Genomic DNA, 15,231 nt, shown 5'->3' with positions numbered 1-15,231 from the left:
TCTCCCCTCTCTCCCCTCTCTCCCCTCTCTCCCCTCTCTCCCCTCTCTCCCCTCTCTCCCCTCTCTCCCCTCTCTCTCCTCTTTCTTTCTTTGAGTCTCGCTCTGTCGCCCAGGCTGGAGTGGGCAATTGGGTGGTTTCGGCTCACCACAACCTCCTCCTCCTGGTTCAAGCAATTCTCCTGCTTCAGCCTCCCAAGTACCTGGGATTACAAGTGCCCGCTACCATGCCTGGCTAATTTTTTGTATTTTTAGTAGCAACAGGGTTTCACCATGTTGGCCAGGCTGGTCTCAAACTCCTGACCTTAGGTGATCTTCCTGCCTCAGCCTCCCAAAGTGCTGAGATTACAGGTGTGAGCCACCATGTGTGGCCGGGATTGATACTTTTTCATCCTTAGATATTTCATAGAATTTATCAGTGAAACTATTGGGCCCAGAATTTTTTTTGTGGGAAGAATTTAAATATGAGCTCAATTTCTTTAGTAGTTATAATTCAGATACTCAATTTTTTCTTGAGTCAGTTTGGGTATATTTTGTTGTGTAAGGTATCAGATTTATTGACATAATTTGTCACAATATTTCCTCATCATTTCAGTGCCTTTGAGATATGTTGCAATGTTGTTCCTCATGTTGATAATGTGTTTTTTTATTATTTTTTAATCAATCCGCCTAGAGGTTTATAAGTTTAATAGATTCTTGAAGAATTAGCTTTGGTTTCAATCATTTTCACTATTTTTCTATTTCACCGATTTCTGCTCTTTATTTTTTCCTTCTCTAATTGCCTGTGTATATATCATTTCTGACATTAGTCTTTTTATATATTCAGGTTTTCTTCTGATGTTACTGTGTTTTTGCCTGAAGAACTTCATTTCTGTCAGTTTAGGTCTTTTGGCAATTAATTCTCTCATCTTTTATTTGCCTGAAAAAGTTTATTTCTGAAGACTATTTTCACTAGATACAGAATTCTAAGTTGACAGTTTCAGTATTTTAAGAGATGTCATATCATTGTATTCTGGCTTGTATGGTTTCTGACTAGAAGCCTGTGGTCATTCTTCATTTTTGTTCATTAATATATAAAACACATTTTCCCCCCTCTGGCTATTTGTTTTTTTTTTTGAGGCAGTCTTGCTGTGTCATTCAGGCTGGAGAGCAGTGGCGCAATCTCGGCTCACTGCAATGTCTGCCTCCCGGGTTCAAGCAATTCTCGTGCCTCAGCCGCCTGAGTAGCTGGGGCTGCAAGCACGCACTACTGTGCCAAGCTATTTTTTTTTTTTTTTTTTTTGAGACGGAGTTTTGCTCTTGTTGCTCAGGCTGGAGTGCAATGATGCGATCTTGGCTCACCACAATCTCCGCCTCCCGGGTTCAAGTGATTCTCCTGCCTCAGCCTCCCGAGTAGCTGGGATTACAGGCATGCACCACCATGCCCGGCTAATTTTGTATTTTTAGTAGAGACAGGGTTTCTCCATGTTGGTCAGGCTGGTCTCGAACTCCTGACCTCAGGTGATCCATCCGCCTCAGCCTCCTAAAGTGCTGGGATTACAGGCGTGAGCCACTGTGCCTGGCCCCAGCTAATTTTTTGTATTTTTAGGAGGGACAAGTTTTCGCTATGTTGGCCAGGCTGGTCTCGAACTCCTGGCCTCAGGTGATCTGCCTGCCTCGGCCTCCCAAAGTGTGGGGATTTCAGGTGTGAGCCACTGTGCCTGGTCGCCTCTGGTTACTTTTTAAGCGTTTTCTCTTTATCATTGGTTTTCAGCAATTTGGGTATGAGGTGACTTTGTTGGGCTTTTTTTTTTTTTTAAACGAAGATGGTGCCTTGCTATGTTGCCTAGGCTGAAGTGCAGTGGTTTTCATAGGTGCAATCCCACTACTGATCAGCACAGGAGTGGTGACCTGCTCCTTTTTTTTTTTTTTTTTTTTTTTTTTTTTTTTTTTTTTTGTAACCTGGGCGGGTTTATCCCTCCTTAGGCAACCTGGTAGTCCTCCTGCTTCTGGGAGGTCATCATATAAATGCTGAACTTGGTGTAGACATCTGCTTGGCATAGCCCAGAGCTGTAGCCTAGAACTATTGGGCTCAAGGGATCCTCTTGCCTCAGCCTCCCAAGTAGGTGGGAATAGAGGTGTGAGTCACGACGCCTGGCTGTTGTGCTTTTTGAATGAATACGTTATTGTCCCTGGCATTCACCAAGCTTCCTGATTCTGTGGATTTATAATTTTCATAAAATTTGAGCAGTTTGGGGCCATTGTTTTTTTCTTTTTTTTTTTTTTTTTTTTTTATTTTTAGTTGAGGTGGGTTTTCTTTTTTTTTTTATTAATTTTTTTTGCACACAAAAACAATAAACATTTTCTAAAAATACATACAAACAAAAAGATGCGTATCAAACATATTAGGAAGGTTACACATGGGAAGTCGGGGAATAGAAATGGGGGGTGGGAGTTAAAATAAATGAGAGAGGGACTTTATATGGATCAGTGATAATAACTCAATCCTCTATTTGACAAAGAAGAGGGAGAAGGAAGAGGAAGAAAAAGAAAGTGGGATAAAGGATCAGAAAGGGAGGAAAATAGAAAAAATTAGAGTATGACTCCAGGGTAGACCTGTTTTGTTGTCACTGAGTTGGTTGGTTGGTTTGTCTGTTGTATTTTTCATGTTTCGCCAAGTTGGCCAGACTGGTCTTGAACTCCTAGCCCGAAGTGATCAACCCGCCTCGCCCCCCAGAGTGCCGGGACCACAGGCGTGAGCCACCACGTCCAGCCCCCAGATTGCTTCTGGCCTCCGTGGTAGACCTCCCAGACGGAGCGGCCGGGCAGAGGCACTCCTCACTTCTTCCCAGACACGGGGCGGCCGGGCAGAGGTGCTCCTCACTTCCCAGACGGGGCGGCCAGGCAGAGACGCTCCTCACTTCTTCCCAGACGATACGTGGCCGGGCAGAGGCGCTCCTCACTTCCCAGACGATGGGTGGCCGGGCAGAGGCGCTCCTCACTTCCCAGATGATGGGTGGCAGGGCAGAGGCGCTCCTCACTTCCCAGACGGGGCGGCTGGGCAGAGGCGCTCCTCACTTCCCAGACAGGGCGGCCGGGCCGAGGCGCTACTCACTTCCCAGACGATGGGTGGCCGGGCAGAGGCGCTCCTCACTTCCCAGACGATGGGTGGCCGGGCAGAGGCTCTCCTCATTTCCCAGATGGGGCGGCCGGGCAGAGGCGCTCCTCACTTCTTCCCGGACGGGGCGGCCGGGCAGAGGCGCTCCTCACTTCCTCCCGGACGGGGCGGCCGGGCAGAGGCGCTCCTCACTTCCTCCCGGACGGGGCGGCCGGGCAGAGGCGCTCCTCACCTCCCAGACAGGGCGGCCGGGCAGAGGCGCTCCTCACCTCCCAGACGATGGGTGGCCGGGCAGAGGCGCTCCTCACCTCCCAGACGATGGGTGGCCGGGCAGAGGCGCTCCTCACTTCCCAGACGATGGGTGGCCGGGCAGAGGCGCTCCTCACCTCCCAGACGATGGGTGGCCGGGCAGAGGCGCTCCTCACTTCCCAGACGGTGGGTGGTCAGGCAGAGGCGCTCCTCACTTCCCAGACGGCAGGTGGTCGGGCATTGTTTTTTTCAAATATTTTTTCCTGTCTCCTTTCCCCCTAGTTTCTATCTGGGACTCCAATTACTCATATTGCATGTTATTCCACAGTTCACTGGACCTCTGTTCACTTTTTTTTTCCCTGTTTGTTTTGTTTTTTTTTTAATCCATTAGTTTCATTTTGCTATGGTATCATAGTCAGTGATCCTTTCTTCTGTACTTTTCAACCTGTTGTTAATTTTATCCGGTGACATTTTTATTGCAGGTGGATTTCATTTTTGATTAGAATATGAACATTGTGAGTTTCATACTTTTTTACTGCTGGCCTTTGTTATATTCCTGTAAAGAGAGATGAAGTCTTTTTGGTAGGAAATTAAGTTACTTTTGAGGCTTGTTTTTAAACTGTTAGGGCAGGTCTAGAGTAGTCTTTATTCTAGGTCTAATTTATCCCCCACTTCTAAGCTTGTCTCCTAGGGTTTCTGTCGAATGTCCCGTGTATTCAGTGGGATTTCCTCACTCTTGCTGGAAGAAATTTGAATGAGTTCTTGCCCTGAGTGAGCTCAGGGAATTGTTTTCTTTATAGTTGCTTCTAATTGTTCTATCATCAGAAATTATTTTTAGCCCAGCCTGTGATATTTCTCCTTATTCATTTACAGACTAGAATTCAGGCAGAGGCTTAAGGGATCCCAAATTCAGAGTTCAGGAAATCTTTCTCTTTGAAACTAGGAAGTTCAGTTCCTATAGCTTATCCAAACCTTGTACGGTTGCTTCTTCAATGACTGTGATTGTGGGACACGACTTAGGTTCCCTTCCCATAGCTGCAGTTTGGAAATTGCCTTTAGGCAGAGGGCCTAGAGTATGGTAGGTAGGGCTTACCTCATTTGCTTCATTTCTCTCAGTGATCAAGCCCTGTGCTGCTTATTACTCAGTTTCTGAAAATAGTTTCTACATTTCTTTGAATTTTTTAGCTGTTGACTGTGGGGAGGTAATTCTGAGCAGTGTTACCTGCTTATACCTGGAAGCTGCAGTGCACTGTTGTTACTTTTATTTCACTCCTTACTCTTAATTTTTCTTGCTGGGTACAACCTTTAGAAATTCTTTCAGAGAGTGTTGGCTGGGCGTGGTAGCTCATGCCTGTAATCCCAGCACTTTGGGAGGCTGAGGCGGGCAGATCATGAGGTCAGGAGATCGAGATCATCTTGGCTAACACGGTGAAATCCTGTCTCTACTAAAAAAAAAAAAATAGCTGGGTGTGGTGGTGGGCGCCTGTAGTCCTAGCTACTTGGGAGGCTGAGGCAGGAGAATGGCGTGAATCCAGGAGGCGGAGCTTGCAGTGAGCCTAGATCGTGCCACTGCACTCCAGCCTGGGCAACAGAGCGAGACTCCTCAAAAAAAAAAAAAAAAAAAAAAAGAAAGAAATTCTTTCAGAGAGTGTCTGTGGTTGGTATATTATTTGAGTTCTTGAATTCTCAAAAGTTAGTAGCCTTAAAACTTGAGTGATGGTTTATTTTTTATTTCATTTTATTTTTGGAGACAAGGTTTCACTCTATCACCCAGGCTGAAATGCAGTGACACAGTCATAGCTCACTGTAACCTTGAGCTCCTGGGCTCAAGTGATACTCTCACCTCAGCCTCATGAGTAGCTGGGACTATAGGTTTGTACCACCATGCCCAGCTAATTTTTAAATTTTTTATAGAGATGGGCTCTCACTGTGTTGCACAGGCTGATCTCAAACCCCTGGCCTCAAGCTGTCCTCCCACCTTGCCCTCCCAAAGTGCTGGGATTACAGGCATGAAGCAGCATGCCCAGCCAAATGATGACTTAGTTATTCAATTTGTAGCTTCAAAGTTATTTTCCTCTGAACTTGGAATATGCTATTATTTGCTGTTTGCTTCTATTCAGTGTTGCTAATGAGAAGCCTGCTTTTATTATGATCCTTCTAACTTTGTAGGAAACTTTTTTATTTCATGGAACTTTTAATAAAGTTTCACTTTATTCTTGTTTTTTAATATTTTCATGTGTCCGGTATGGATTAATTTAAAAAATACATCCAGTTTTTTCCTTAAGCCCTTTTAAATCTGAAGACTATGTTTTTTCTAATTTCGGAGAAATACTGTTCTGTTATTTCTCAGGATCCTGTCTCTTACCTGTGGATATGGGATGTTGGAACTTTTTGCTCTAGCTCCCATTTTTAACTTCTTTCCTGTGGTTTCTATGTGTTTGTCCTTTACTGGGTACTGAGAGAATTCCTCAGTTCTCTCTTAGCTTTCATTTACTTTTCACTTCTCTGTGTTCAACTATTGTTTACCTTCAGTGATTCAGTTTTTAGTTTCTTTGATTCTTTTATTAAATTTTTTTTTATTTTTTTGAGACAGAGTCTCACTCTGTTGCCCAGGCCTAAGTACGGTGGCACGATCTTGGCTCATTGCAACCTCCACCTCCTGGGTGCAAGCAGTTCTCATACCTCAGCCTGCTGAATGGCTGGGACCACAGACATGTGCCACCACGCCTGGCTAATTTTTGTAATTTTAGTACACACGGGGTTTCGCCAAGTTGGCCAGGTTGGTGTCAAGCTTCTGGCCTCAAGCAACCTTCCCACCTTGGCCTCCCAACATACTAAGATTACAGGTGTGAGCTACCATGCCCGGCCTGCTATTTGATTCTTTTTTTTTTTTAACAAACCCTTGTGATGAGGACTATTTTTTTTGTTTTTGTTTTTTTGAGACAGAGTCTTGCTCTGTCGCCTAGGCTGGGTGGGGAGTGCAGTGGCTTGGTCTTGGCTCACTGCAAACTCCGCCTCCCAGGTTCAAGCGATTCTCCTGCCTCAGCCTCTGGAGTAGCTGGGATTACATGTGCCTGCCACCATGCCTGGCTAGTTTTTGTATTTTTAGTAGAGATGAGGTTTCACCATGTTGGCCAGGCTGGTCTCGAACCCCTGACCTCAAGGGATCCGCCTGCCTTGGCCTCCCAAAGTGCTGGGATTATAAGTGTGAGCCATAGCACCTGGCCTGTTTGATTCTTTTTGAGGATATTATTAATATTTTCTAGGTTCTTTTTACTTTTATCTACTGTTTTACCTATTTCTTTGGATGTAAATTCCTTTTTGTTTTGGTGCCTTTGAAAAAAAATTTTTTTTTTGAGATGGAGTCTTGCACTTTTGCCTGGACTAGAGTGCAATGGTACGATCTCAGCTCACTGCAGCCTCCACCTCCCGGGTTCATGTGATTCTCCTGCCTCAGCCTCCTGAGTAGCTGGGATTACAGGAGCACGCCACCACACCCAGCTAATTTTTTGTATTTTTAGTGGAGATGGGGTTTCACTATGTTGGCCAGGCTGTTCTCAAACTCCTGACCTTGTGATCTGCCTGCCTTGGCCTCCCAAAGTGCTGGGATTACAGGCATGAGCCACTGTGCCAGGCTGAAAAAGTTTTTTAAATGGTTTTGTTTTTTATGTTTTCAACTTTATACCTGAGATTTCTTCTTAGACTATGAGTTATTTTTTACTCATAACTTATAGAGAAGGGCTCTCAATGGCTTATCTACCCTCTGTTTTATCCTGGACAGCACAATTTTATCTGTTTATGATTTTTAAAACTTTTTTGTTGACACAGAATTCATATAACAAAATTTACCATTTTAAAGTATATAATGTAGCAGCTTTTAATATATTCATTATATTGTGCAGCTATCACCGCTACCTGATTTCAGGACATCTCCGTCACCTGCAACGAAACCCCATAACTAATAGCAGTTTTAGTTCTCCTCTTCTCCCCATCTTTTGACAACCACCAATTCATTTTCTGTTTCTATGGATTTGTTGCCTCTTCTTTTTTCTTTTTTTTTTAAAGACAGTGTCTTGCTCTGTCACCCAGGCTGGAGTGCAGTGGCACAATCAGAGCTCACTGCAGCCTCTAACTCTTGGGCTCAAGCAATCCTCCCACCTTAGCCTACAGAGTAGCTGGGACGTGCCACAATGCCCGGCTAATTTTTAAATTTATTTTTTGTAGAGATGAAGTCTCACTATGTTGCCCAGACTAGTCTTGAATCTCTGGGGTCAAGCAATCTGCCCACCTTGGCCTCCCCAAAGTGTTGGGATTACAGACGTAAGCCATAGCACCCAGCCTGGATTTGCTTATTATAGACATTTTATATAAATGGAATAATAATACATGGCCTTTTGTGCCTGGCCTTTTTTTTTTTTTAAAACTTAGTATAATGTTTTCTATGTTCATCTGTGTTCTAGCATCTCTCCTTTTTTTTTTTTTTTTTTTTTTTTTAGACTGAGTCTCGCTCTTTCACCCAGGCTGGAGTGCAGTGGCGCAATCTCGGCTCACTGCAAGCTCTGCCCCCCGGGGTTGTTCACGCCATTCTCCTGCCTCAGCCTCCTGTGTAGCGCGTAGCTGGGACTACAGGCGCCTGCCACCTCGCCTGGCTAATTTTTTTTTTTGTATTTTTAGTAGAGACGGAGTTTCACCGTGTTAGCCAGGATGGTCTCGATCTCCTGACCTCGTGATCCGCCCCCCTCGGCCTCCCAAAGTGCTGGGATTACAGGCGTGAGCCACCGTGCCCGGCCAACATCTCTCCTTTTTCAAGGCTGAATTATATTCAGTTGTATGGTTATACTACATTTTGTTTATTTGTTCATTAGTTGATGGACATTTTGGTTTTTATTTTTTGGCTATTGTGAATAATGCACCCATGAAGAATTGTGTACTAGGTTTTGTTTGTGGTTTTATGTACTTGTAATTCTTTTGGGTGTATACGTAGGACTGGAGTTCCTAGCTTATTTAGTAATTCTGTGTTTTTCTGTTTATGATTGAGTTAGCACAATAGATTTGTTTGGAAAAGAAGTTTTTGCCAAAAAAAAAAAAAAAAAACAACCAACAAAGGAAAGGTCCAAAAACAAACATAAAAACACTCACGTAGTTTTGATGGGAAAAACTACTACTCTTAACTAGCAGGTTGATTCTCTGGACTTCAGTTTCTTCATTGTAAGTGTGCATGGATTTGATTAGACTTCCATGACCCTTCTTCCAGCTTATTCATTATGAATTTGGTATTGGAATGCTTTTTAGGATTTCATATTGAACACATGAGTTTGAGATTTTGCTGATGTGAGTAATACAGATTGGGAGTTATTGTAATTTGTTATTAGAGGAATGAGTCAATATAGATTAAACTTGAAATTTCATTTTGGATTATTTTTAATGATACGTAGTTAAAATGTTGATTATTTTAAGGGGAAGAATTAGATCAATGAAGGATTGAAATAGTCATTGCTCTTTCTTTCCATACTTAGTGGCCCATAACTACCTTTATGCTTGCTTTGATTTCATGATGTTGTTCAGTTTTTGGTTAATAACTGATTTATGATTATTTTAATACTAGGAGTTCGCAGTCCCTGATTATCGTTCCTCTCATCTTGAAGTGAGTCAGGCATCACAGCTTTTGCAGCAACAGCAGCAGCAACAGCTTCGAAGGCGACCTTCCTTGCTTTCAGAATTTCACCCAGGTTCTGACAGGTAATGAGGTTTCTTTTATGTTTCTATCTAGGATTATATTTGTGAAGTATACAAGTTTGTCATTATTTTATTTTTTTACTTTTTATTAACCCATCCATGACTGGTCATTTATAGTTTGCATTTTGAGTTCTTTTTTGTTGGTTGGTTGCAACAGTTAACAAGCCCTTAAAACTTGTTTCCATAGTTTGGCATTAATATTATGTAGTAGAAAGGCAGTAAACCACCTGGTCACCTGTGTGTCCTTGGTTATGTTCTATAGACTTGGGCTGCACATTAGAACTACCTGGGATGCCCAAGCCTCATCACAAAACACTTAAATCCATCTCTGGAGTTGGGCCCAGGCTTTATTTTATTGCCAAAGTTTTTCAGTAATTCTGATTTGCAGCTAGGGTTACCAGTCACTGATCTCAACTCTTCAAGCTTTAGTTTTCCCTCCTATAAAAATGGAGATAATAGTGGCATTGTCCTCAACTGATAGTAAGTATTCTGTCAGATAATGTAGGTCCTGTACATGCATGGTGGGTTCTCTTTTTTCCTCAGTGTCCTTACAATCTCTGCTTTCTTTTACTTCACTCTCATTCTGAAAGTTTTTTTTTTTTTTTTTTTTTTTTTTGAGACAGGATCTTTCTAGCTCTGTTGCCCAGGCTGGAGTGCAGTGGCATGATCATGGCTCATTGCAGCCTCAACCTTCTGGGCTCAAGTGATTCTCCCACCTTAGTCTCCCAGTCCTGGCTAATTTTTGTATTTTTTTTTTTTTTTTTTTTTGAGACGGAGTCTCACTCTGTGGCCCAGGCTGGATTGCAGTGGCGCGATCTCGGCTCACTGCAAGCTCCGCCTCCCGGGTTCACGCCATTCTCTTGCCTCAGCCTCTCCAAGTAGCTGGGACTACAGGCACCCGCCACCACGCCTGGCTAATTTTTTGTAGTAGAAACAGGGTTTCACCGTGGTCTCGATCTCCTGGCCTCGTGATCCGCCCGCCTCGGCCTCCCAAAGTGCTGGGATTACAAGTGTATTTTTTGTAGAGATAGGATTTTGCCATGTTGCCCAGGCTAGTCTTGAACTCCTGAGCTCAAGTGATCCACCCACCCCTACCTCCCAAAATAGTTAATTCTTTTTTTTTTTTTTTTGAGAAAGAGTCTCACTCTGTCTCCCAGGCTGCAGTGCGGTGGCATGATCTCAGCTCACTGCAACCTCCATCTCCAGGGTTCAAGTGATTCTCATGCCTCAGCCTCCTAAATAGCTGGGATTACAGGCGTACACACCACACCCAGCTAACTTTTGTGTTTTTAGTAGAGATGGGCTTTTGCCATGTTGACCAGGCTGGTCTTGAATTCCAGGCCTCAAGTGATCTGCCTGCTTTGGCCTCCCAAAGTGTTGGGATCATAGGCATGAGCCACTGCACCTGGCCAGAATTTTTTTTTTAAATTGTGTGTATTTAAGGCATACAACATGATGTTATGGGATACGTATAGATAATAAAAAGGTCACTATGGCGAAGCAAATTAACGTATCCATCATCTCACCAAGTTATTTATTTTTGCTTCTGTTTTTATTTTTGCTTTTGTGGCTGGACCAACTAAAATCTATACTCATTTATCATGAATCCCAGATACAGCACAATATTATTACCTGTAGTCCTCATGTTGTACATAAGAAATCTAGACTTTTTCATTCTATATATCTGCTACTTTACATCCTCTGACTTTCATCTCCCCATTTTCTTTCCACCCCCTGCCCCTGGTAACCACTGTTACCACTGTTTTGTTCTTTTTGTATAGTTCCTGTTTTTTGTTTGTTTAAGATTCCACATATAAGTGAAATCATGCAATATTTTACTTTCTGTGTCAGGTTTATTTCACATAGCATAATGTCCTCCAGGCTTATCCATGTTGTGGATGGCAAAATCTCATTTTTTTTAGGGTTGAATAATATTCCATAGTGTATATATACCACAGTTTCTTTATGATTCATTCATCGACAGACACTTAGATTGTTTTTATATCTTGGCTATCGTGAATAATGCCGCAATAACATGGGAGTGCATTTATCTTTACGAGATGGTGATTTCCTTCCAGAAGAAGGATTGCCGGGTCATATGGTAGTTCTATTTTTAATTGCTTTGGGAACTTTCATACTGTTTTCCATAATGGTTGTACTAATTTACATTACCACCAGCAGTGTATGAGAGTTCTCTTTTCTTCACGCTCTCGTTAATATTTGTTATCTTTTGACTTTTTTTGGTAATAGCCATCCTAATGGGTATGAGAGTATCTCATAGTGCTTTTAATACACAGTTCCCTGATGACTAATGATACTGAACATCTTTTCATATACCTGTTGGTGATTTTTACATTTTCTTTTGAGAAATGTCTATTCAGATCTGCCCATTTAAAAATCAGGTTATTTGTTTTTCTGCTGTTGAGTTTTATGAGTTCTTTATAAATTCTGGATATTAATTCCTTAGCAGATACATAGTTTACAAATATGTTTTCTGTGTCTACAGGCTGCTGACTTATTTTCTTGTTTTCAGAAGCTTTTTAGTTTGATGTAGTCCCATTTATATATTTGTGCTTTTGTGGCCTGACTTTTTGATATGCAAAAAATCATTGCCAAGGTCAGTGTCCCAGAGCTTTTCTCCCAAAGTTCTCTTGCAGGACTTTTATAGTTTCTGATCTTATATTTAAGTCTTTTATCCATTTTGAGTTGATTTTTGTGTATAGTGTAAAACAAGGGTCTAATTTCATTCTTTTGCATCTGGATATCTAGTTTTCCCAGCATTATTGAAGAGACTACCCTTTCCCCACTGTGTTGCTGTGGTTCCCCTGTCAAAAGTTAGGCGGCCATATGTTTAGATTTATTTCTGGGCTTTCTGTTCTTTTCTGCTGATCAGTGTGTCTGTTTTTATGCGAATACCATATTGTTTTGATTACTGTAACTTGGTAATACAATTTTAAATCAGGAAGTGTGATGCCTCTTTGTTTTTCTTTTTCAGAATTGATTTTGCTATTGGGGGTCTTTTATACTTCCATGTGAATTTTAGGGTTGTTTTTTCTATTTCTGTGAAAAACGCCATTGGGATTCCAATAAGAATTGTGTTGAATCTGTACTGTGTATTTCTTTGGGTTGTGTGGACATTTTTGCAACATTCTTCTGATCCATGAGCACAGGATATCTCTTCATTTATTTGTGTCTTCAGTTTCTTTAATCAGTGTTTTATAGTTTTCAATATACAGATCTTTCATCTCCTTGGTTAAATTTATTTAACCAAGTAAATTTATGTAAATGTTTTTTAAAACTGTCATAAATTGTTTCCTTGATTTCTTTTTCAGTTAGGTTGTTTTTTGTATATAAAACTGCTGTTGATTTTGTATCCTGCAACTTTACTGGATTCATTTATTCTAACAGTTTTTTTTTTTTTTTTTTTTTTATTATACTTTAGGGTTTTAGGGTACATGTGCACAATGTGCAGGTTTGTTACATATGTATCCATGTGCCATGTTGATTTCCTGCACCCATTAACTCGTCATTTAGCATTAGGTGTATCTCCTAATGCTGTCCCTCCCCCCTCCCCCCACCCCACAACAGTCCCCGGAGTGTGATGTTCCCCTTCCTGTGTCCATGAGTTCTCATTGTTCAATTCCCGCCTATGAGAGAGAACATGCGGTGTTTGGTTTTTTGTCCTTGCGATGGTTTACTGAGAATGATGTTTTCCAGTTTCATCCATGGATGAAACAGTTTTTTTTTTATGTGTAGAATCTTGGGGAACTTTTATACGTAGGATTGTGTCATCTGCAAATAGAGATATTTTTACTTTTTCCTTTCTGACTGGATGCCTTTTATTTCTTTTCTTTTTTTTTTTTTTTGTTTGGTTGCTCTTGCTAGTACTTCTAGTACTATGTTGATTAGAAGCGTTTGCCACTGCTTCTAATCAACGTAGTACTAGATGGGAAAAGGATCCGATCCTTACCTTTCATAGTATCTTAGTGGAAAATCTTTCAGTTTTTCCCTATTGATTATGATGTTAGTCGTGGAATTTTCACAAATGGCCTTTATTATGTTAAGGAACTTTCCTTCTTTTCCTAAACTGTTGAGTTTTTTAAGTCAAGAAAAGATTTTGGACTTCGTTGAATGCTTTTTCTGCATCAGTTAAGATGACGTGTTTTGTTTTTGTTTTTACTTCTCTTCTTTTTACCAGTAGGAAATTTTATATTGTCCTTTTTTTCTCCTCGAATTTTTATTTCTTTTCTTCTCCAGTAAAAGTTTTTTGCTAATATGTTTATTCAACATATTTTACTGATCACTCTCATATATTTCTGCTACAAATACATAAAGAAATTTTGGGCCAGGCACTGTGGCTCATGCCTGTAATCCCAGCACTTTGGGAGGCCAAGGTGGGCAGATCACGAGGTCAGGAGGTTGAGACCATCCTGGCTAACACGGTGAAACCCCATCTACTAAAAATACAAAAAATTAGCCAGGCGTGGTGGCGGGCATCTATAGTCCCAGCTACTCTAGAGGCTGAGGCAGGAGAATGGCGTGAACCTGGGAGGCGGAGCTTGCAGTTAGCCAAGATCGCGCCACTGGACTCCATCCTGGGCGACAGAGAGAGACTCCGTCTCAAAAATAAATAAATAAAATAAATGTATTTAAGTTTTCTGTGATTTTAGGCCCTAAGTGTTTAAAAGTTTTACTCTGGATTAAGTTATGACAATTAGTAGTAGTAGATCCTTGAACAAAAAAGCATAAATATATGTATACATTTTATTACATTATTATTAAAAGCAAAAAAGTAAAATCTTACTGAAAACATATCTTTTAATAAGAGAGGACTGGTTTCCCTTCCCCCAATTATTGTAATTTTTGAGTACTAATTACTGGAAACAGGCAGGCTTCTACGTGAATACTGTACCAATTTGTATTTTTTATAGACAACAAATATTGTTCATCTAAGCAGGTAGAAATGGAATAAATTTTGTAGCTGCAATTTTGCTTAATTCTCTGAGTGCCTTCCAATTTCTAGACCAACAATCACAATGATCTGATATCTAAAATTATTTTTTTGATCTTTCATCTAAAAAACAGTTTCTCCTTTGATACAAAAGCAAAGAATTAGAAACCACTTGGTTTGGAAAAAAAAGTTTGTTACCCATACTTTTGCCATTCTCTTTTTTCAGTATTGACATCATCATTTCAAATTGTTCTTTTGCAGCACTAGAGGTTTAGTTTTATTTGTTTGCTGTTTTTCACTTTTTTTATTATCTAGGACAGAGGTTGCCAAACTAAGGCTAGTTGGTGCTGACCATATCCTGTCTGTCCTGTTTTTGTAGAGTCCTCAAGTTAAGAATGATTTTTACATTTATGTATTAAAATAAATTTATTATGTATATTTGAGGTTTACACGATGTTATGGGATACACATAGTTTAGCCAGTGAACATATCTGTCATCTCACATACTTTGTTTTGGTGACGAATAGCTAAAATCTACCCATTTAGCAAAAATCCCTAATATAATACAATTGTATTAACTTTAGTCCTCATGTTATACATTAGATCTCTAGACTTGTTCATCCCACACATCTGCTATTTTGTATCTTTTGACCTCCATCTCCTTATTTCCCCATCCCCAACCGGTGAACCACTGTTTCATTCTCTATCCCTGTGTATTTGAGTGCTTTTTTTTTTTTTTAAAATATTCCATATATAGGGGAGATCATGCAATATTTTTCTTTTTGTGTCTGGCTTATTTCAGCGTGGTTTCAGCATGGTCCATCCATGTTATGGCATATGAAAGGATTTTTTTCTTTTTTAAAGCTGAATAATATTTATACACACACACACACACACACACACACACACATATATATGTATACACACATGCATCACATTTTCTTTTTTTTTTTCTTTTTTTTTTTTTTTTTAGACAGAGTCTCACTCTGTCACCCAAGCTGGAGTGCAATGGCGCAACCTTGGTTCACTGCAACCTCCACCTCCTGGGTTCAAGCAATTCTCCTGCCTCAGCCTCTGGAGTAGCTGGGACTACAGGTGTGTGCCACCATGCCCAGCTAATTTTTGTATTTTTAGTAGAGACGGGGTTTCGCCATGTTGGCCAGGCTGATCTTGAACTCCAGACCTCAAGTGATCCGCCCAC

At 41.0% G+C, this 15,231-nt stretch overlaps 1 protein-coding gene across 12 annotated transcripts in view; it reads left to right on the top strand.

Moving 5' to 3' along the window:
* The window catches only part of NCOR1 (nuclear receptor corepressor 1), a 185,631-nt gene that overhangs the window by 24,178 nt on the left and 146,222 nt on the right, over positions 1-15,231 (top strand). For all 12 annotated transcript variants that reach the window (XM_030799750.1, XM_003262619.4, XM_030799740.1 and 9 more), the window contains exon 3: positions 8,949-9,082. In XM_030799750.1, coding sequence (XP_030655610.1) covers positions 8,949-9,082 — 134 coding nt within the window. The remainder of the gene's footprint in view (positions 1-8,948; positions 9,083-15,231) is intronic.

The sequence above is a fragment of the Nomascus leucogenys genome, chromosome 19 (assembly GCF_006542625.1).
Source record: "Nomascus leucogenys isolate Asia chromosome 19, Asia_NLE_v1, whole genome shotgun sequence".
NCBI lineage: Eukaryota > Metazoa > Chordata > Mammalia > Primates > Hylobatidae > Nomascus > Nomascus leucogenys.
Note: the sequence above shows the minus strand (reverse complement) of the source record. Positions and strands in the feature narration are given on the sequence as shown.